At 38.6% G+C, this 23,999-nt stretch overlaps 1 protein-coding gene and 1 long non-coding RNA gene across 12 annotated transcripts in view; one reads left to right on the forward strand and one right to left on the reverse strand.

Moving 5' to 3' along the window:
- The window catches only part of RPS6KA2 (ribosomal protein S6 kinase A2), a 294,786-nt gene that overhangs the window by 229,288 nt on the left and 41,499 nt on the right, over window positions 1–23,999 (forward strand). For all 11 annotated transcript variants that reach the window (XM_064414038.1, XM_064414034.1, XM_064414035.1 and 8 more), the window contains 5 exons: window positions 2,801–2,838; window positions 3,558–3,700; window positions 9,286–9,356; window positions 10,184–10,272; window positions 17,131–17,195. In XM_064414038.1, the coding sequence (XP_064270108.1) occupies window positions 2,801–2,838; window positions 3,558–3,700; window positions 9,286–9,356; window positions 10,184–10,272; window positions 17,131–17,195 (406 nt within the window). The remainder of the gene's footprint in view (window positions 1–2,800; window positions 2,839–3,557; window positions 3,701–9,285; window positions 9,357–10,183; window positions 10,273–17,130; window positions 17,196–23,999) is intronic.
- LOC135296975 (uncharacterized) lies at window positions 6,038–8,786 on the reverse strand. Its single transcript, XR_010358970.1, has 2 exons — window positions 8,709–8,786; window positions 6,038–8,228 (listed from the first exon to the last, which is right to left on the reverse strand). It is a non-coding gene; the product is annotated as an uncharacterized LOC135296975 (long non-coding RNA).

Below are 23,999 nucleotides of genomic sequence, written 5' to 3' on the forward strand. Positions count from 1 at the left end.
GGATGGTTCTGATGCTAAAATGTTCAATCATAGAATAATAGAATATCCCCAAGACAATCCCAAGGATCACACCCTGTGTCTGACAGCATTATCCAAATGCTCCTTGAATTCTGTCAAGCTGGTGCTGTGATCACTTCCCTGGGGAGCTGTTCCAGTGCCCAACCACCCTCTGAGTGAAGAAATTTTTCCTAATATCCAACTAAACCTCCCCTGACACAGCTTCAGGCCATTCCCTCAGGTCCAGTCACTGGTCACCACACAGAAGAGATCAGTGCCTGCCCCTCCTCTTCCCATTTTGAGAAATGTGTAGACTGTGATGAGGTCTCCCCTCAGTCTCCTCTTCTCTAAGAGACACCCTTATTTTTAGTGGCATTTTTTTTCCACAATATGTGTGGTTCACTTATTTATGGTGTTGGCATATTTTTCACCTAATAACTGTTATTACTGCTTTAAAGAGAAGGTTTACAATGACAGTATCCTGTAAAAGCACTCAAGTATTAGACTGAACAAATAAAATGAGAAAACCTCCTAGCTGAAGTTTATCATTCAGTATGATTGCAACCTAGTTTAGCATTTAAAAGTAGTCTACTTTTTTATGGGTTTTATAATTTCAAAACATTAATTTAAATGAAATATTATTCTCAAGCCTGAATCATATTAAGAACTTCTCGTTGTTTTTCCCCTTCCATAGAATAATACTATCTTATTTCAGATTAGTTTGTTCTGCAAACCATAGCTAAACTAATTGTGATTGTCACAATAGAATGTCTGCTATGGATATTGTGGGATAAAAAAGAATTGTAAGGTGACAAATTAAAAAGAGTACAGAGTATGATTAGATAGAAATTTTGCTTCTACTGTCATAGGAAACCTATTTGTCTGTTGTTGTAATCTGCATTTGTATAACCAGGTAATTTTTTCTTTTCTTAATTTCACTCTAAGATAATTCAGTGCTACAGGTGCCTTTTTTTCCCCTCACAATTATCATATTGTTTTCTTTTTACATGAAATATAATCTTTGGTTAGTAGCTATAGCATTATTTGTGCTGCCAGATGGCAAATGTTGAGGCACCCAGATGTCCAAAGGGTGCTGCCAGGGGCCACAGAGGAAGCTGCCAGCAGCTGAGCATGGTAGAAGGGTGACTGGAGAACGTGACATGGAGGAAGGAACTGAAGCTCATGTTTTAGGGGATATGGGATACACATCCATTGGAAGCTGGGATCTATTCATTTTGGTGCTCATGCAAACAGTGTGAGAAAGAGTTGCTGTATGTTTCTGATTCAACCTCAGGCAGCATTATCAGTCTGAAAGCTCTGTTAGTGTTGCTTCTATCCCTTTAATGAGGGTAAGGTGTGAGCCCTTTAATCAGGGCAAAGTATGGGAATCACACATCATGTACATACTACAGCAGCATGCATTTTCAATAGGAAATTATGAAATTTAAAACCTATTAAGTGTAAAATCAATGCGTCTGGGGACATTTCCTTTGAATTGCATAGTTACTCACAGGGGCTTCCTGGGTGTGAGGCAAAGTTTTGGGTGATTTCTGTGAGCTCTATTCCCCCTGCTATTTTTCCAGATCGAGGTCTGGGGAGTACATACATTCATGCTCACTTCCACACTGGCAGGTGTTTTAGTCTGTTCTCTTCCGAAGCACAAGTTTAGGTGTTTCAGTCACGAAAGTACATTTAAACATGCCTGGTATAGACTAGTACTTGAAAATGTGTTCAAGGAAAATATGGAGAAAGAATAAAGGTAAGATGTTTTTATTGAGAAGAAAAGGCTTTAATTATGGGACTTGTGGTATTGACTTAGTTGCTGGCTTTGATGACTTGCACAACTTTTTCTAAACACATGAATGACAGAAGAGCATCTTTTTTCAATTATGTTTCCGTTCAGACACAACTTTTCACAAAAGGATAGCTCATTGTATTTGATTCACTTGTATCCTATTTTCTTCCTGAATAATTAGATTAAAGTGATTCTCTAAGAGAAGAGGAATGTAAAAATAGTTGGCATCATGCTAGATCAGTTTGAAAAGAGAAATATACTGAGTGTAACAAGGACTGAAGCAAGACCAGCTTCATTACTATGTCAGTTTCTATTTACCAAAATAATTATTTTTCAAATTCAGTGTTCCTTCTTGTTTCCACAAAAACTAGCACTGCTTTTTGTGAACTACAGAAATGCTGGATTGCCTTTGTTAAGAAAAAATATGTTGGCAGGTGGAAAATGTGAGAACACTTGAATTTGGCTTCCAGGCTGAATTTTCATCTGTGCTCTGGACAAAAAAAAAAAAAAAAAAAAAAAAAGCAGAGGCTGAGATCCATGCAGTTAGGCTGTGACTAGTCACTGTGCTCTGCAATGACTTTTATTACTTCAGCATGACTTAATTTTAGGTCCAGTGAGTCCAAGCCTTGATTATTTCTGCAATTGCCTTTTCTTATGACAAGAACAGGAAACATGTTCACCTGCTGGAAGCATACACTCTGCAACTGTTCACTTTGAACACCCTGTTCTTTCTGAGCTCTGTTTGCATGCCCACCTTGAACATGGAGCACAGAGGAGGCTCCTCCTCATGGAACTGCATCAGGCTGTGCATGCTTCAGACATGAGATTAAAAAAACCTTTGAGATTCATTTTTTCTTTCTGGAGCTATAGAATCCACTAAGGTTTTGTGTACATAAGTATTTGAATCTTGCAATATCTCCTTACCTGACTTAAACATCTTTTATTCATGTTTTTAAACTGCACTTTGTGCCTGGCTAATGAATGAATGTTTCTTTTTTTGCTTTATAGTATTCTTCTTGATGAAGAGGGTCACATTAAGATAACAGGTATGTGAGAAATAGAAAACTTAATGCCGATAAGCTGATTTTTTTTTCCTGCAGTATATTGCATGCATCCTGGTCTTTGGTTGGAAGGAGTTTGCTTACAAAAACTAGAAGCCAGAAGAGTTTGAGTGTTGAGCTTCTCTGTCAATTTGTCAATCCCCCTGCTGCACAGCACATGGAGAACATAGCATTTTCTTGGTAAAATTGCACTCTTGACTGATGTGAAGCAGGCGGGTTTGGCTGCTTGCCACTGTGGATGGAAGGATGCTTCCAATATGACTATTTAATCCTGGCAGAGGATGGCTGGAAAGACATCCCTTTGCCACTCTAGAGGCACTGTATAGCCAGCCTTTTCACTGGTGTAATCTGGGTTTATTATTCCCAATACTTTGGTTAGCTGCACAAGAATTCTCACTAACATTACTTTCACCAAACCTGAACTGTATATATCTGCTTATTTAAACTCCCTTCTGCCTTGAGCCAGAACCTCATTCTGCACAGGGAAAATTATATGCCTATTTTCAGGGTGTATTAACAAGTGCCAAACACTCCACATAGGCAGGGCTCCAGCACACACGTGCGTGTGGCCTCTTTCTGCACACGGAGAGAAGGGCACTTCACCAGCTGGTTGGTGTGTTTAATTCAAACAATTTAAGCAAGCAAAAGCATAAATAATAATTTTTAGAGACCTGACAAGTCCTGTTCTGCTTCAATTTATGTAGATTTTGGTCTGAGTAAAGAATCCATCGACCATGACAAGAGAGCATACTCGTTCTGCGGGACAATAGAATACATGGCCCCAGAGGTGGTCAACCGGCGAGGGCACACGCAGAGTGCTGACTGGTGGTCCTTTGGCGTGCTCATGGTAATGCAGAAATTGTGCTCATCTGTGGGAGGGGTGGCTGTGGTAGGGATCAGATCCCTCAGATAAAAATTGCAGTATCAGTGAGGTTTTTCAGAGAGGTATTGCATTCTCCTCAACCCAGCCTTTTAAAATTACATGTTCAGATGCTCCCCCCCCCCACCTTGCACCCCTCCAGCCTCTTCAGTTTGAGGGCTATTGTTGCCAAGGTAGATGAAGAAAAGATCAAGAAGTTGGTTTGTGACACTATGACTTTTTTTTTCAAAGCTGTATGAACACTGTAAGTTTTTGGAAGCATTGTTTTATTAAGCATAGCACTTCACTTGAGCTCAGACACCAGGCACCTGCTACTCTCACTGGGATATGTTGGAATAACAGAGCTGTTGCTGCTGTCTCCTGAGGTGTGCAGGCTGCAGATCTGCCCTGTGCTCAGGGCGTGGCCATCACCAGGCAGTTGTGGCTCACAGGGTACCTCACGGAGGTTGTCACAGCAGAGCCAGGGCAGAATCAGAAATTACTGTAGCAACGTGCTCTTCCAATACAGCCCCATTTCCTGTGGTATGGAGGCTGGTTTTGGTAGCTATGTATTGCACTGCATACCAAAATCCATAGAATATGTTTAAATTTTGTTCACCTGAAGTGGACAACTGATGCCACCAGAGGAAGCATAGGAAGCAATGTGAAAAACAGTGAAAATTTGGGCTGGGTAGGGCCTACATCACTGATCTAGCAGGTTGGCAGCAGTTAATCTACATAAATATTGTAATTTATTGCCTGAATTGTAAAAGAAGTAGAATATCCTTATCTCATGTGTCCACAAGTCCATTTGGGGATGCTCAGCACTTCTGAACCATGTACATTTATTCACAAAAATCAATAGAGTATGTCTCATAGAATAAATCTATCCCTAGAATAAATCCATCTATCCATAGAATAAATCTATCCCTACCCTTTAACTTTTTTGTTATGTTTTTACTTTTGGTGAATAGCTGAGTCTTCTCACTCTTTGTCTCCCATTAAAAGATGATGCATATGGTGTATAGATTGTTCTTCTTTCACCAGCTGATAAACTCTTAATAAACTGGACTACTTCCTCCATGGGTATTGCTAGCCTTTTTTTTCTTTCCATTGCTCTTTTCAATCCTCCCCTAAAGATTCAGCATATTAGAATTAGAAAAGATACGAATTCCTACAAAAGGAGATGAATTAAAGAAAGTAAAACCCTTTTAACTCCAAGCTAATGTTTTAAGCCTTTAAGTGTTACCAGACATCTTAGAGAAAAATATGTCAATCAGGTCAACCTTTTTTCCTTTTCAACAGTTAGCTAGTTGGGACCAGCAAAACAACACTACACGATCGGGAGGATTTTCTGATGCTGTCTTTCATTCTGCTCTTTTCTGCTTGCTTTCTTTGTTCTGTCACTTGTATGTTCTATTATGAAAACTGTTTTTGTCAGTGTGAAAAACTGAAGATAATGAAATTGCATTCAAATTATTTATTAGCATTTCTTCCTAAGCACTTTGCAGTATGATGTAAAATAGATGAAGAAAATATACCAGTTGAGGAAATATGCATAGATTCAAAAGAAGTGTATGTGATGGTTTAATTTTCATATCTAAAATTCTCATTGAAAAAGGAAACATATTATGCCTATAGTCATAATATGTATCTTCCTCATCATCAGAGCAACCAAACACTCTTCTGTTCTGTGAAGAGAGATTGCTGCTTCTCTTAGCAGCCCTCATTGACCAGGGCACAGACTAGAATCAACTGAATCATCCTTGCACACTCCATAAAAGTGACATGTTGTGATTATTAATAGCAAAACAAACTTGTCTGAAAATTACTAAGTTCTGGTATTATTTATTATGTTATTAATTTTTTTATGATTTAGTATTCATATGGCAGTTTCCCAGGCTGAGGATTATTTCTCACTTATTATCTTCTCCAATAACTTTCCTGATCATTTATATTTATTGAATCCTGAATTTCCTCAGGAAATGTGACACTCTTTTCCAGGTTCTTCCCACATGTGTATCTTCTGGGAAGTGCTCATGTTTTGCCTACTGAATTTGGAGACTGCTCTGAGAGCAAGAAAGAACTGCACAGTATACGGAGACCTCAGCAGGGGTTGGATCAGGTGACTCCAGAGGCCCCTTTCCATTAAGCCTAACTCTGTGGTTCTCTAAATAGGCAGCTGAACTGGAACAAAAAACATTTGCCTTTCTTGTACTTTCTTTGGTACAAAAAGGAAAACAAAGTTGGAGGGAGATTGCAGCCTTCTGAAGCCTAACAGAAGATAGCCCTCCAAAACACCTGGGAAGAGAATCAGTGGGAAGGAAGGAGCAAACAGGTGGTATCTACAGATGGAGAAGTAGAGAGAATGAAAACTGAGGCCCCCAGCAAAACTATAGGGACTGCTTTTATGGACAAAAATACTGTGGAGTTCATTCACCCCTAGTTTCAGCTTCTTGTCAACCTGCTGTGACTCATACAGCTCTGTGTTTATGTGCAAGAGTGTAAGCAGCATGTTCTCACTTCTGTTTTCATGTTCAGCTTCAGCAAGATTTTTGACTTTTTGAAAAAAATAAGCAGGGAGACAGGTCTCTGTGCAGTGAAATGATAACTTTAACTGATGAAATTAACAATTTCAATTTTTTTTTCAATCTTGTTATTTTATTTTGAACCTTCAACAGATTTAGTCAGGACTGCAATTGACAAACTAAAGCACAATTTCAGAGGCTGCTTAGCAAAATTCATTAAATTAAAAAGCTCTGGTACACTTAACCTACATGGCTGCTTTTCACATTGAATATTGATGTTAACTGCATTTCTTCTGAACCTGAATTAATCTCAACATTAGGCCTGCACAGTTGGAGATGTGGTAACAAAGTGCAGCAGCACAGTAAATGTTTCCTGCAGCCTCCAGAGCAGTCATTCCCCCTGCTCCCTCCTGCAACTTCAGTTTCTTCCAAATTCCTTCCTTCTTGTTTCCATCCCTTGCAGTCATGGTGCATTTGCAGGTATTCCTGGGATATTAGAGTGGGTGGGAACTACAGTCCTTTTCCACATAGTCACTGACCAAGCAGTTGCTTGTATCTGTATCATCTGCATCAGCAGTGTCAAGCCCATTTATGCCAGTATAAATGAGATGTAGCAGCCATTGTTGGCGCCACTAAATTAGATTTTTTTATAATAACAAAGTAATGCGAGCAAGTGTAAGTGAACATTAGGTACTTACTGTGAGCATAAACACTCTAGAAATCATGAGGAGGGTTTGGTACAATCTGTACCATTTCTGCTGCTGCCCTGGGAAGCAATGTTCTCTGCCCTTCATTGCCAGTCCCATTTTATCAGGACTAGGCTCTAATAGGTCAGAATTACTTTGCAAATGGTATTTAAGCACCAGTGTCATCTAGACAGGTTTAAAAATTCTCCCCCATTATGTTTCTTTGTAGAAAATGAGCTGCTTTCGTCAAGGTCTACCAGGCAGCTCTTTTCTTGCTTCTCCTAACCCACGCAGAAGTTAATGCATTTGTTTTTTCCAAGTCTTGTTTATATTTGGCAGCCATATAAATTTGTTTAAAGTGGTTTTATTCCTGTTTCTACTATGCATTTTAGTGCCTTGAGGCAATTTGTTACTAATGAAGATTAACCCTTCAATTAACTATATTCAGTTAGTTATCTGGCTTCTAAATATCTCCTCTGCCCTTCTCCCAAAATTGGCATAGAAGGTTCCCTATTAGATTTCTTCTGTTTTCTCTATATTTCTTCTGGTATAGCTGTATTTAATCTGGGCAAAAGAAAGAGTCAGGCTGTGGGACAACCTGACACAAGTTTTGGTAATGAAAGAATCCTTCTAGGCACAAATGTGCTTTCTGGGAGCGCTGTGGTTTCTTGTGAGATAAGGTACAAAAATTATATAAGGTTTGAAGAATCTTTCCTGCCTTATAGCAATGAGTAGTAATTATTAGATTAATTAATGACACTAAGTAATTAGCTTACTATAGCAGAAGAGATCCAAAGTCTGAGTGACAGACACAAACAAGTAACAGTTCACCTTGCCCTCAATGGACAGAGTTTTCCTTTGTGTCCAGGCTGAATTATGTTCTTCGTGTCTTTATGTTTGGTGATGCACAGCCTTCAGCCTCCCTTAGTCAGAGCAAGCAGCTGCCACTCCCTAAAACACCATGGTGAGAGCTGTGTGAAAGACATGGTGTTGAATCCAAGTTCGGCAAGCTTCTTCAGCTGGGCTTCATTTTTTTTTTTTCCACTTCTTACAGATGTGAAATTCCTGTCAAATTTACTGAAAGCACTAATCGGTCTCCAAGGAACCATAACTGATGGATGTTTCAACACTTGACTTAGGCAAATAATTGATGATGACTGTTGAGTTTTGCTTTGAGATTTGGGTTCAGTTGAATGTGACACTTATGAGTTCCATCACTGAATACAGCCAGAGGAACCAAAGCAGGAGAGAAATGGCACACTCAAAAAAGCCTTGAGAATGTGGGATATAGTCTTGTTTCTCCTGCAAAATATCAAAGTGTTGCAAATACACAATCAAAGAGGTGATTTGACTCAACCTAAAAAGGTGGGGAGTGACATATCAAATCCATTTTCCTTGCATGGTAGACCATATCAAACACTTAAGATGTTGTCATCTTATTGCAAAAGCTCCATACACTTCTCCCAAGCAAGTCTTTTTCCCTTGGGGGTGGTATCTCATACGTTGTCCAGATTTCTAGGCTCTCAGGTCCAGCTGTATTTCTTTCAAAATCTCAGGTCAGTCTGGCTATAACTTATCTAGTTCTTGGTCCTCCTGGTTCAGGTCCCAGGCTCCTATTCCACCTGGCTCTACTGACTTGCTGCTCCTAAATCTGCCAGTGGTCTGCCTGAATCATCTAGGGATCAAGTCTTTACTGTTCTCTCTGCAATTCTCTACCCAAACCACCATGGGATTACATCAGGATCACCAATTATTGTCCATCTTATTGCAAAAGCGCCATACCTTCTTGGTAATTTCTTATGGGCAGCTCCTCACAGTACCAACTCCTTCTTCCTCACAGCACAGCCAACAAACTCTAACTTCTTGACCACCCAACCTACTCTTTTATAATACCCATCCTAATTGGATCTAGCTGTGTCCTGTTAAGGGCAGGCCTGTTCCTAATGCATGATAATTAGTGCAGCTGTAACTCCTTAGGGGTGATATTACCTTCATCACTATCTCTGTTCTCCTACATTCCATCTGTCCATACTAAGAAGAGCTATATCCATGCACGATAAGGGTCCCTCCAGCCAAATATCTCATTGCCAGCATTAGTCATGAAACAGATGCTGGAGGAAGCGCCATATGTGACACTTCTTCCCAAACATACCAAAACTTGACAACAACTATCAGTGTGAACAGTTTGTAACACATCTCTAACAGTCACCCAGACTTGCTGTGCCATTTTTTTGTGTGCACAGGTTGTTGGATCATTTCTTTTCCTCTAGTTTTCAGTTGTTTTGAAAATAGAAGATGGATGTGGTCAGCTATGCAGACCATCCCAATGCACATTTACCATTTTGTTGCTACTCCACAGTTTGAGATGCTGACGGGATCGTTACCCTTCCAGGGAAAAGACAGAAAGGAGACAATGGCACTCATTCTCAAGTGAGTATCAAAACTGCTTTCATTCTTCTAACTGTGAGTTAACTCTACTCTCTGAAGACTCCATAGGGCCCAAGAATTTGATGAGTAGAGAATAATGATGTGTGTATTGAACTTTTCAAATCTGTGCAAGGTATGAATTTAGTAAGACACACATAGCTGATGCCTGTGTTTAACTCTAAAATTGCCTTCAGAATAAACAGTAGGAAGTTAATTACTGAGAGGGCCTTACAAAAGAAATTTATCTTACTTTTTGTGATAATGTCAGTATCCACAAAATGTGGGAAAGTCAGATTTCAGCAGGACATCTTATATTTTGTTGTTGCCAAGTTTCAAATCTTTTTCATTGCAATGTCCCATTCATTTAATGTTAAACGGAGACAAAAGTATCTGAAGCTCATCTTTACTCACCAGTACACTTTTTAAAGTTGTGGTGAATGGCCAAGACAAAAGTTTTATTCTCTTTAAACAGTATACTTTTTTTTCATTGTTTGATTGTTTAAATTCCTCTTTATTCTCAAATTTATTCCAGCAAACTAAAAAAGTAAAAAAAAAAAACTGTAGGAAAATTACCTATTTAAGTTGCAAAAGTTTTATGAGATTCATTAAGTCTGCTCTATCTCTAGTGAAGTCAGTGGTAAAACCTTCCTTAAGATGAGCAGAATAAGATCAGCTTCTCATTCTGCATTACACTATGCTTAGGTAGCCTTTGGTCACAGATTTCATGTGTCTGCTCATCCTTACTACTGCAGTTCTGCTGTTTCCATTGCAGTGGGATGGAATAAAAGATCGAGAAATCTCTTTTCTTTTCAAGTGTTGTGTTCTTTCAGAGCCAAGCTGGGAATGCCCCAGTTTTTGAGCATAGAAGCCCAGAGCCTGCTGCGAGCCCTCTTCAAAAGGAACCCCTCCAACAGATTAGGTACGTATGCATTTGGTGAGCACATTTGTTATGTGCTCCCTGCCTTGCTGGGGGACAAGTTGTACCTCTCAGCTCATCTTTTCCAGTGGTTATCCTCTTCATTAGCTGGCATTTGGCATTCCTTCCCAGAGCACAATGAGCCTTCAGCATCACTAGAGAAATTTGTAAGGAGTACAGGCAAAGCATTGAAATCTAAAACATGATATCCACTTGTGTTTCATTTTTCTTGTAAAGAGGGTGAGTGAACTGCCAGCTTTTATGAATGATTTAAGATACCTGCTGTGTATGATAATACAGGGAACTGAGAAATAAGCGTGGTTTAAAATCTGTATAATATACCTGCAAATCTCAGGTTTTATCTCTCCCATTCTCAAATGCATTTCAAATCTGTCTTGTTCTGTTAGCTAGGGGCAGTCTTGCAGTAGACTTTATTCTTTATTACCCAAATACATCATCTCTATTTTTCTGATTTTGATGCTACCTAGAGTGGCTACCTAGAACAGAGGCTAGACAGAGTTAAGAGAATAAAGTGGGTATTTATTAAAGGTCTTTAATAGATACACTTTGGGCAGTGCAAAAGCCTCGCAGAGGCTACATCCAAGATGGACAATAGTAATGAGTTTTTCAGACAGTATAAGTTTGGTCTATTTGCATATCAGGTGTTAATTCTCCAATTACAGCTTCAGGTAATGAAACCATATTCCCCCAGCTCGCTCCCCAGCAATTCACTTTTGTTTATCATTTTCGGGGCCTGAGGCTGTGGTGTGTCCTTGGATCTCAGGCCTACGGCAATTGTTTGGTATAACCAAAACGTGCAGACAGTTAACTACACTTTATAGGGAGTTTAGACCTATGCACTGATGCAGTATGGGATTTGAAAGATATAAAAGCTAAAATCTTAAAGCAGCAATGTGTCTTCACCCTTTGTTAATAATCCTCTTTACATTGTGATAAGCTAAACGTATATATTGGATAATGTATCTTATGTCATCTGTACCTTTGTTTACAGGTTTTATTAAGAAATTAATTGCATTTGATGAGGTCATGGACAATGCCTATGGCATGACTGCCACTGCAGATTTTGTCGTTATTCCCCACAGGCATGTGGGGACAACACAATCAAGCCCAGTGCTCGGTGGCAGTGGGGAGTCAATCCTGCAGCATACCACTGTGGCCCCTCTCCTGGCAAGGGGATCCCATATCGCCCACAGAGGGAATGCCTTCCCATATTTTTACCTCCTGATCAAAATAGTAGCCTTGTATTCTGATATACTGTGAACACGAGAGTAGAAAACCACATTTTCTTAGCAGGTTTCAATTGCTCTCAAGAAATTTGTTTCACACTGGAAAAAATAAGAGTATTGGGATTTCTAGGTTTAATATCTCTTCAAAAAAATTAGGTGCTGCACCAAATATAAACTTTTTCCCACTCCCTACCTCTGTCTCTTTCTGCTTTTTCCTCTCTGTCTCCATCTCTTGGTTTTATGCTGCTCTGCATGTTTTGTGGCTTCTTACAAGTTGCTATCCATCCAAAATGGAGCTCCAGTAAAGTCAATGGGAGTTTCTGGATACCAGTCCTTAAAAAGCTGCTCAGTAAAAATTAGTTTTAGCCAAAACAATTCTAGCCCTCATATGTTAGTAATGGGGAATTGCTAGGGGTCAGGTTTTTAAAACCTGAGGTGTATTGAAATACTGGGAAGGCTTGGAGGAAAAAAAAAAAAAGAAAGAAAGAAATTATTTATGATACAAATGTCCAAGGAAATAAAATCTTAAAGGGTAACAGAAAAATAGATCTTAATATTTCAGGGATAATGGTGGAAAGCTCCTGAAGGCATTCTCTGTTTTAACTGATTGAGAATCAGCACAAAGGAAGATGGAAAGGAACCCATTAATAACAAAAGAAGAAAAGCTTGAATAGTTGGCCTAAATACTGAACAGAAGTCAGTAGATAAAAGGACTGCTTCAGCCTTGTGGATTTCAGCTTTTTCTGAGAAAGGAATAATACTGTTTAAAGAAAAGTAGACTTAGACATCTCAATTTGAAAAATCTTAGTAAAATTAATGAAGTGTGCTAAAATAAATGAATTATATTCTGGATCAAACACTTGATTTCAGCCATTGTTTAATAAATTTGCAAACATGGAAAGTGCATTTAGTTCCAAAATCCAATTTTAAACATTTGCAAGATAAAATATGCTCTTTTTTGCCATTTGATTTTGGCATCTTAAAACAAACAGAAGTAAAGATTGATGATGTAATCTGAAATTTTGCTTTGAAATTGTGTTTTGAAGCTTTGAATTATTAATGGAAGAAATATTAGGGTTGAAGCAAGTTAGACAAGATTGAAAAGAAATTTAATCTGATTTACCTGCTTCTATTTTTAAGCGAGGTGCCCATATTAATGTTTGTGACAAATTTTTAAGGAATGGAAAGTCTTTCTGGTTTTGGGCACTGTCTCTTCTTTTCTGAGCCTATTTGGTGTACAAATAGTCTGAACAGTACTGCTTTGGTACTATTGCTTTAAGTAAAACAATTTCAGATTATGGATAAGCATAATTTTAAATTCGTAAAGTGACTGAATACTCAGACAAATAAGGAGTAAGCACTCAGAAGTAAAACTTTAGGATGAAAGTGTTAGTTTGTTACATTTCCAGGAACTAGGCAAGAGACTTGCTCTAAGGCCTGGATCTCTCAGGTAGGTAAATAAATTATTTATTATTTAAAATTATTATTTAACAAATTATCAAAAATTTATTTTATATAAAAAACATATTATCTAAAAAACTCCTCCCTATACTGCTGAGCAGTATGAACGTGTCCAGGGTCCTTATAATTGAGAAGCTCGGCCCAGAAAGTTTAAAATAAAAGCATATGCCCATAGGCTCAGAGTAAAAGCCAAGGAAATCATTACTGTTTTCTTAATCCCATGTTCTCAGGTAAGATATATTCTGCTTTGGCACATAGAAGACTTCAGGCTCTAACTTTTTAGAATGATGAGCTTAAACAGAAAACAGCTTTCACTTTAGTCAGAGTGACTGTCAAGCTTTCTTGTAAACCTTAGAAAAATACCTCAAAAATTCTAGCTCACTAAAATATTCTGAAGCTGTAGAGACACTAAAATGTTGTTATCTGAAACTAGCTTAAAAAGCTAGAAACTCTTTCTGATGAATTTGAATATCCAAGTAATCAACTTTCAGATTTCTTAGGTCTTCTTTTTCCCCCTCAATATTTCATGGCTCATGTTGGCCATAATGATTCAATAATCAAAACCAACTAAAATAAAACATTCTACTCTTACTGTTTGCAGGTACTTTTATTGCAGGCATAAAACTTAGATAATTAAGTTCTCACTTAGTAATGTGAGGCTGCTTTTATATAAATACACTATATAATGTTTTTAAACTGGCAGTTTGATCTGAAAGAATTATTTATCTTCTTGGACCCTGGAGACTGGGATCATCATGGGACTGGATGGCACGTAAGGTTATTTGCAGGAAATAGGTTTGATTGTGCTGATTACTCTTGGCTAATAGGTCTTATTGCCAAATTGAAGTTGAAGTGAAGTTAAAAATCCAAAATCACAAGAAACCTTGAGGAAGGTGAAAGGTTTGTAGTCATGAAGTGCACTGTTGCATGCGGTGCTTCATTGCTGAATACCGATCTCTATGCCAAGAAATGTCCATCTCCATGCAGCAGGCCTTTCCAGTCATGACCGCTGCAGTGCTTTTCTCCATGTAAGCACATCTCTTCTCAGTACCCCTGCAGATTTGCAGGTGATAGATGAATGATAGATAGAGGTGGTAGATTAATGGCTGAAACATGCTGAGCAAAGCCACAGAGACTATGAGCACTGATGCCTAATATCTCCCAAGGACTTTTGCAGCAAGGTCAGGGCTGTCTTCCTGGCTCCCAGAGCCATTCCTGAATGCACCCTTGAGACACTTCCCTCCTCCAGCTGAGGAGAGGGCCAGGCCACACGCTGCTGCCTGCAGCCACAGCACACAGTCCAGGAAGAGGTTGTGGGCTACACCAGCAATTCTCACGGCGTGGAACGTCAGGGAATAAAAATTGCAGGAAGTGCTGAACCTTTTCCGTAGCATATAATCAGTTGCTAAGAATTGGAAGTGAGCCACTCCTTGCAAAATTAGGCTATTACCATCCTAAATCTCTTTAATATATTAAGCCCTTGCACTTTACAACATATTCCTTATGTGCCTGAGTTGAGGTGGCCCCAACTGGGAAATGAAACTTTTTCAAACAAACGCCTGCCTCAACTGCATGCTTGAATTTCTTACCAAGCACTTGCAGCCCCCACTAAAAGAAGTAGCTGGGGGTGGACTTTTTTTTTTTTCTTAGTCCTTATTTCTGTAGGTTTGTAGGAAAAGGAAGAACAACATTAGCAAAAATTGTGTCTTTCTAATTAGATGATCTGAAAATAGCATGTCATAGCCAACACAATGACATATCCATTAGGCTAAGCAAGAGCGAAAACAGCAGTGGGGAAGGGGCAGAGCAGAGAAAATTGAATGCATCAGCAATTATCCTCAGTCTAGGATATGCTACTAGTGTCTTACTAGTCTGAGCATTTATCCCAGTCCTGCAAAATCAATCTGGCACTTGGGTTTCATCCTGATGTGGTAAAGGACATTTACTGCAGGTTGCAGTTTCCAGTCACCACCACTGAACTCAAAGCACTTTTCACAGATATTTCTTTTCTGAAGACTTGCTTAATGTAATTCTCTTCAGAGTAACTCTGTTGGTTTTGTCTTTCTGTTGGCATTGCTAAAATCAGAATGAATCTGCCAAGGGATTCTTGCAGACTTCAGACTGTGCATTGAACAAAAACATGCTAGGGAAGTAATAGAACAAGTCCTATTCTAAGACTTCTACTTTTCTTGTTCAGTACCCATGGATCGTAAACAGCTGCCTAGGGGCATGTAAGAACAGGATAAACATATGTTGCTTCACCCAAGTTTTCTCCTACCCTATTCCTGCTTTAAGGTCAAGCAAGGGATTTCCTGAGTCTCTTGTGGTTTGTCAATGCAGTAATCTTCAACAGATTACTTTTCAACAGGCTTTCCTGACCTCCCCATGAACCCATATAAATAGTTTGCACCACATCATCTTTTCCAAGTAATTCCACATCACACAACTGTCTGTTTCCTGAGGAAACATCTCCAGGTTCTTCTGAAGCTCATTCCTGTTGGCGTCATTTAGTGGTCTGTTTTATACTTCCTCAGTCATCTGTTTCCAGGCTAAAAAGTCCTGACTTAGTCATTCCATAACATTCTTTGTCGGCCTTCTTTGATTTTCCCTAACTTTAATCAGAATACAATTTTACAGGGGAGTATGTCAGCTACAATCCATACTCCAGTTGCAAAATGCAACAGACTTACACAGTGACAGTGCAATGATGTTGTCACTTTTGTCCTCTTTTTCTAAGATTTGATTTCATGTTGTGTTTGCCTAGAAATGTCTGGCTGTCATAACTCACAGACTGCTCAGCAGGTCTGATCACCTCTGAGCACATAATTTTGTATTGCAGGCTGGGATTGTTCACGCTCATGTGCATCACTTGCCTATACTAAAAGATTACTGGGACGGGGAATTAATCAGGAGATAATCCCTCTTTGATGTTTTCCAGCAGGCCTGACAGACAAATCTGCATGTTACATTTACAGAGTGTTCGCTTCCCATTTCTACTCATCAGTGAATGTTAAGCAGGTTGTAGGGAGCAGTTCCTGATCATTGCATTTTGACAAACAGTGATAATAGTCTGGTACACAAGGACAGCAGATATCACATTTTACCAAAGCTTCAGCTGACAAGCCTTTGTAAAGCTGCTTGTAATGCTGATCTTCCCAAAGTACAAATATTGCGTGTATAAAAAGCTGAGTCCTCTGAGGTGCTGAGTGCCCCTTGCAAGGTGCTTAGGAATCCCAAATCCTTTTGAGAATCTAGGCTGCTCAGCATGCTTGAGAAGAAGTAGGCTGATTCCAGAATTGCAGTGCAAAGCCTTTGCTTCCAGAGTTTAATTCTCCTTGAAATGAAAATGAAAGGTGCTAATAATAAGGTCAAATCCCCAAAAATGGCATTCTGAATCCTCTCTGACAGTTCTTTTAATTATTACTGAGTACCGGTTTGGTTCTGTGATAGCACTGAAGCAAATAAATTGAGGTAAAGTAATAAAAAGGTCAATATTCAGTGAAAACATAAGGCAAAAGTAATGAAGGAATTAGATTTATTACCAGAGCTCAGAAGACTTGTCCAAAATTTCCTACAGTAATGTAACAGAAATTTAATAGTGAGGGAAACATAACACTGAGAGTGATGATTTTGGTACTCTTTGGTACTGTGAAGAGGGGGAACCTAAAATTCTGGCTTACCTCAAATAATTTTGGAACCTTTTCACATTTTGAGTCTATACTTCCCTGTAGTGCAGCTTTCTGTGCCAATGGAGAACAGTAGTTAGTCAAGATTTGAAAGTCAGTGTCGATAGAAAAACTGCCACTGATGGAGCCTTCCCAGAGTTTCAGGATATCCTGGGGCATTTCCTGACCTTGCTGATGCATGCATTCTGCTGTGGCTAAAATTCCATGTCTCACCTAAAGCCTCAATTCGAGAAAAGTAAAAGACCCTTGGAATCAGAGTCTCATTTGTGAAGTGCCCTTGTCTGTATCTATGGCACTTATACTGTGATGGCACTTGCACCATTCAGAATTTTTTTGACTAGAACTCTTTAAATGGGGACTCTCACTTTGTCAGAAGAAAAGTGGGGATGGGAGTGAGAGTGGAGAAGAGATACCATGCAGCCCTCTATAAGCATGACTTCATTTTGATTATTTCATTCTCTTCTCAGGTGCTGGATTTGATGGAGTAGAAGAAATTAAGCGTCACCCTTTCTTTGTTACTATAGACTGGAATGTAAGTGGAGCAGCATTATTTTATTTTTAGCTACATTTTTTGAAGACAAACTGCCATGCTTAGGAAAAGGATTACTTTCTCTAACATAGAAAACTGAACTTCTCTAACACAGAGTAGTTAGAGCCTTTTCAGTGGGTGCCTCTGTCTCTCTTGCATGTATGTTGGCATCAGGACTCAAAATTGGAACAGTTGATCAAATTAAACATGATTCAAGTAAGACATGTCAGATGTGATTAACAGAATGGTAAACAAGGATTTATTTTATTATTATCAGCTAAAGCTCATAAAGGTGGTGGTGCAGATTATCTGAGTATTTGATTTAGACACTTAAAAGGTTAAATCACATTTTCAGCATCGTAATTGTTCAAATCAATTTATTCATAGACAAACCTGAAGGCAAACATTTTTCATTCTTGATTGGGACATCTGCCAGTGCATGAGAGCTGCTGTTTGCCACATCCCCTAGCATTTTCTTGTTTAATTTTATCCAACTTGCGTTATGGTATTATTGTGTCTCTTCAGTATTTAATGCATTCACTCACAAGTGCTAGTACAACATGTAACATTGATGCAGTTCTTACCAGAAATTCTGGTAAAACTCTATGAATCTATGTGACAGAACCATTCACAAACTGCTGCCCATGACTTTGCAGTAAAGCAAATTCCTCTGTGAGAGAACATCTCATGATGCCCAGGTAGCCTTTGAAAGGCCCACAAACCCATTTATTTTGGAAAACTCTTTAGAAAAATATAATTTGGGTTGCATGTTGAAGAGTTGTCATGACTCAGAAGTATATTAAAATATAATTAAGGAAGGTGGGTTTTGAGACTTTCCTTTATAGTCCAGCTGACTTTTAGAGCCATTAAATATGTTGTGAAATCTGTGTGTCTTTCGTTTTCTGCTTCTTACTAGTCATGAGATTCTGTATGAAGACTTAACATTTATGAAAACAGTAAGGGAAATTTAAAAAAATAGAGAATCCAAAGACTTGGGTTATTGATGATGATGATAATTATTAAATACTAATATTAATATCAATAACAATAATACTATGTACTGTACTACCCCAATATCTCCACAGTCCTCAGCTTTGCAATCAAAATATAACTACATCATAATACTGTAGCAGTGAGAGGGTTTTTCTTCTGTGTTTGCTAGGGGAGCAGCTCACTAACTCATCATAAATAAATGAGGCACTGCATCTTGGAAAGGTTTTCAGAAAAGTCAGTTCTGTCCCATGAGGATACTCAAGACTACCTTCTGTCATGATAATTGGTGATTATTTCAAGCTCTGTTCTTTAGGGAACAATTTCATGCCTGTCCTAAGAAAACTCTACTGTCCTCCATCATTTGAAAAAGCTCTTACAGGCAGGGAAATATGTACCTCAAAAAAGATAGGTATGCTTGAACATGCTTTGGGGCTAGAGAGGAAGGTTTAATTAAGGATTTAATTGCCCTTTGATGTGTTTTCCAGCCCTCTAACTCTGCTGTGAAATATAGCTGTTAAAATCAATTTTAATCCAACATAATTAGTGCTCATTGTACTCTCTCAGAGACAGATCACTATTACACTCATCAGCTATCATCTTTGTAATATATTTCCTCATTTTATCCTAATTTTGCAATCACTCAAGATCTTGGGAGGCATATCTTGTTCCAGCAGATACATTACTGTATGTATTTCAGAGCAGTGAGCCTGGCCCTTAGCTGAAGCCAGAACTTTGGCTCTCAATAATCATCCAACCAGTTGTTAACATGTTCTCCATGGACAGAAACAGAACAGGGTCAGAGAACAGAAATGGATCAGACATAGATGTTTCTATCTATAGCACTGATCTCTGTACAGTTGGAGGAAAAGAGTTCCTGGTGCCCTCATTTTGTTCTTCCATAATGTATACAGAATCTCCCACATCAGTTTGCAGACAGTCAGCAAACAGCACTGTTGAGGAACAGAAATGATTATTTACTTTATGCCTTGGCAATATAAAGACCTCAGAGAGCAAGAGGCAAGCTCTTTTGAAGAAGATCTATGCTACCTTAGCAGCTATGATAGACAGGAGACTGTTGTGACTGACAGCACAGAAAATTTCAGCAACTGTAGTAAAAAGGATCCTCCATCAAAAGCCCCCTTATCATGAAGGGTAAGAATGGCTTAGTGTCTCCTAGAAATGCAATGTGAAACAGGTTTGCGTTTAAGCATGATTTTTCCTACAAGAGTGACATGATAACCAGGAACAAAGCACCAAGTTGCATCATCTAATTTTAAAGAGAGTTGCATAACAGAAATGAGTTAGCTTTTTCCTTCTAAGTCATGTGTGAAGTCTTGATGTTTCAGTGATACTAGAATTGCAAATGGAACCCTGTGACTGAGGCTTTCTTTTCACAGTATTTTCAGAGCTGTTCCCTTAGGGTTTGGATCGGAACTGGTTATTTTCTCTGTCCCTGAAGTGTTTACCTGTTGGGGCAGTCATTTCCCATCTTTTTCTGTCTTCAAACAGACACAACCAGATACAATGTCTGGTTTGGATGAACACCCGGTGGAAATAGCACACACAGTGCCGGAAGAGCCCCTATCACGATGCTGCAGATGCTGCTGCCAAGCACAACGTGCTGGTAACATGTGACCACTACATGCAGAGTCACTAAGGGCAATCCTGGAAAACATCCATGTGACCAGAGAACCCTCCTCCTCCCAGCCTTTCCCAGAAGCCATTCCCATGTTCCAGGGTGCCATCCTTCAGCAAAATGGGCAGCCACCTTAGGTGTAACTTCTGGCTAACTTCTGCACTAAATGAACTGCACTAAATGGACAATCTGACACAGCTTTTTGCCCAGACTTAAATGGTGGCATGAGACTTTCTAAAACTCACATTTTTACAGCTGCTACCCTGTAACAAAGCCCCAGGTTCCCATTTTCTATAGTGAAAAATAGCTGCAAATATCAGTCTTGCTGCTCTGAGGCATTTAGCAGGCCCTATGATGTAAATTCAATACTTCTGTTGTTAAATGAATGGACTGTCTTTCATTATCAAGGCTGGGATGCTCAGGAGATTAGATGTCCAGATCCTTGACAGTTCTACCTGCTTATTAACTTTGCACCTCCTTTTCTTCTTAAGATAAGCAGACCCAAAATGAGTTGACCTCAAATAATTTAAGTCATTGGCTCTGAGAAAGCAGTCTGATTCCTGATTTTTTTTACTACTGTTTCTTCTTTCCAGGTCATGCATAATTTCTGGCTTTTCATTGAAAATTAAAAGTGCAGTCCCTTTTTGCAGACTGCTGTCAGAGGAGTGGGCTATAAACAGTAGTTTTTGTTTGGATGACAGACTAAATTGGAACTAGAGCAAATGACATGCTTGAAAATTATCTGTCAAATACAGCTGAGGGAAGGAGTGGGAAGAAAGTGGACTCCAGTTCTTTTTCCTTTAATATTAATCAGAGATCAAACTGAACTGAAACTGTGAATTATTTCATTGCCGATTTTACCAACAGCAAAAAATTAATCCTAGGGTCTGAATTCTCCTAGCTTTTCTGTCATTTGCAGGCAATAACACTGAGTCATTAATCTAAGAGAGGACAAGCATTTCAGAATGTAGTTTATCCTTTTGTCTGCTTATTGGATTTGCCATGACAGGTATATGTATCAAGGGAGTATATTCTCACACTACAAATGCACTACTGTGGAGGGTAGCACAGGAGGGTAGACAACTTCTGTTTCTAGAAGGTGTCTAAGGAATAATTCAATTCTTCATCAAAGAAATTCAGTTGAGGAAATTATTAAATAGTTTTTAATGAAATCAAACCATTTTCTTTTTCTTGATATTTGTCAAGCACATGTGCAGAGCATTTACATCTCTGGGATTTTTAGGAATGTGGTTTTTTAAAGAAAAATTAACTACTCGTACATAAAAAGAGAAGGAAACACAATGTTGCAGCATTTTATTACTAGTCTCTCTTGTGCATTACTTAAGTTCCAGCTGCGGAGGTGTTCAGGTGAAGATCATACTAGGGATGTGGCAACATATTTTTAGAAAAGGTCAGTGGCACTTGGATGAAAATTAATTATTTCAAATAAAAATGTTTTTGTCCGAAATCAGAAGGAAAGTCCATAGAAACTTGTAGTTTCTTAAACTGCTATAGAAATGGTTTCTAGTTAATTGATAGGTGCTTATTATGAAAGTCTCAGGAGGACGTGAGGCGTTGATAAATAAGTCAGGAGCATGGATATGTATGCAGGCGTGAATATCTAAATCAGTGTTTTCATGGAATCTATCTGCCTTGTTCTGTGTATTATGCACTCCCTCAGCACAGCCTCTGGATCTGACAACACTGTTTGTCATACAGTGATTCTTCATACCTGTCAGTTACATTTTTCTGTGCTGAGTCAGTGCTGTGGCCATTTTAGAAAAAATTTGTGATGGAATGTGGGAGCTTATTCTTTACTGGGAAAGATAAATTAATAGTATTCTCATTAAAACATTAAGGGCTAAGGAGTGCAATTCTCCTTTATGGCTGTGGGAACAATCTGGAAGAAAAAAAAACATCCTCAGCTTCTTCTACCTGTGTAAGATAACAAACATATAATGTATAATGTATAATTTCAGCCTAAAATGTAGATGCTCCAGTTATCACTATGATATCCAAAGTCTATTTTAAATGCCTAATAAGATGCTCCAAACTTGGCTAAGGAGTGCAATTCTCCTTTATGGCTGTGGGAACAATCTGGAAGAAAAAAAACATCCTCAGCTTCTTCTACCTGTGTAAGATAACAAACATATAATGTATAATGTATAATTTCAGCCTAAAATGTAGATGCTCCAGTTATCACTATGATATCCAAAGTCTATTTTAAATGCCTAATAAGATGCTCCAAACTTGGAGCATCTTATTAGGAGCTTCCAACTTTGGAATATCAAAACTGGAAATTAAACTGGGAAAACTGGGACCCTGTTCCCATTTAAACAGATGATGGAACTCACTGTAACTTTTGCATACAGTACTAAGATTACCTTAGAAAGTAGACTTAGAAAATACATAACGGTTTAAATTTCATCAGAAGTTATGGACAGTCTGATAGAAATGGTTGAAGGCAAGATTTGAAATTTAACTTCCTGTAATTTCCCACCTCTGGTTGGTTTCTGCCAGAAGAGGTCATGGTCAAGATGCATCATCCCTGAATAATTTGGGGACCATGGTAAGAGATAATATATTCACACATTTCCTAAAATTAGAAATATTCTTGAAAAATCCAGAAGTACCTCAAATCCTCCAGGAAATTCTCTCTCTATGTGTATACGAAGCAATGGCTGTGATTCTTACTATTTTTTTAGATCAGCTTGTGCCACATTGAGTTTTGCAGTCTACAGAATGCAGGTTTTTAAAGGAAGAGGTGTTCTGCCTGCAGCAGGTCTTCATGTTTAATTGTGTTGGGCTGCTCTGTGGTTTAGTGGTTTGGCTTGGGTGGCTCACTTACAGAACTGGAGCCAGTGTGGGATGGAGAAGTCCATAGATTATGCTACTCTGCTTTTCCTGGTCCTCAATGATTTCATTTACTAACCTTATTCAAGAGCTTGGGGGGAAAAAATGTTTTAGGCAGCTTACCTTTTGCTGTTCTGTTGTCTAATTTTTATCACAAGTGGGTAAGGAAATGGAAAAGGGAGTCATCAGGTTGTGCTCAAATGGAGTGCCTTTCACTCACACAGGCAACTTCTTTGTTTCCATCCCCTCCCAGAAAGCAAATTTGTGATTGTAAATCTCTCGGTGGCGCGTGACTCACGATGAATCTTAAATCCCTCCCTAATAGTGGAGGATGTGGGTTATGGATTCAAAATACAAACATAGCTCCAGCAGCACTTAAGAAACTACAGATAGGGGAAAGAATTAAGAGGCCAGAGAGAATATGGTTATGATAATGAAAAGAGAGTGCAATTCCTGAATGATGTACAGCTCTAAAACATTTTCAATTTTTGGACCTCACAGGATGAGCTGTGCAGTTAATTCCATGAGGAAGCATGTGCATGTGACATATTGCTTTCTGCAGCAAAAGCACTGCAGTTGTGAATTAAGACAAATAAAGGAGAGCTGGGAAGCAAATAGCTTTCTCAAGGTGAAATCCTAACAACAGAAAAATCTACAGTAGGTGCTGAGTTCTCTTGTAAAATTCTGTGCAGACAGAAAAATATGTATGCTAATTATTACTAGGTTGATACTTTTCAGCTGATGAGTGACACTTCCTGCATAAGATTGCAATTGGCTTTTAATTATTTGAAAGACTGGCTTTCCATTGTGGCATACAGCAGTTATTCATCTCCTTTCCTCTCCAAAGAGATGGAGCAGTTTTATGCAAGCAGGAACTTTTTATGGTGAAATGGCCATTAATTATTGCAGAGTCATTTTCAACCTCACTGTTTCACTTTCCCAAGGAATCATAACTGTACCACAAATATATCCTTTCTGTTAAGGCTAATACTGTGCTACAGAATGTTCTCCTTCAAGAACCTTTATTTATAAAAAATCATGAACCTTTATGCAAAATCAAACTATGGTGATATGTATATATCTTAGATTTAACCACATGGTTTGTATTACAGAAGTTAATTCCCCAGAAAACACACAGTTAAAAAGAATCTTCCTGCATGCAGGGATCTGTAAAAGGATTTAGTAATGTCCATTAAACATTTTGAAAAATCAGTTCATTAGGATGTTGTTTTAAGAACTAACCTAAAAATACATATTGCAGTCACAAACTTGAACTCTCCAGTTCTTATGACTTGAAATGTTGCATTAAATGTTGTATTTATGCT

Source organism: Passer domesticus, chromosome 3, assembly GCF_036417665.1.
Source record: "Passer domesticus isolate bPasDom1 chromosome 3, bPasDom1.hap1, whole genome shotgun sequence".
NCBI classification, from domain to species: domain Eukaryota; kingdom Metazoa; phylum Chordata; class Aves; order Passeriformes; family Passeridae; genus Passer; species Passer domesticus.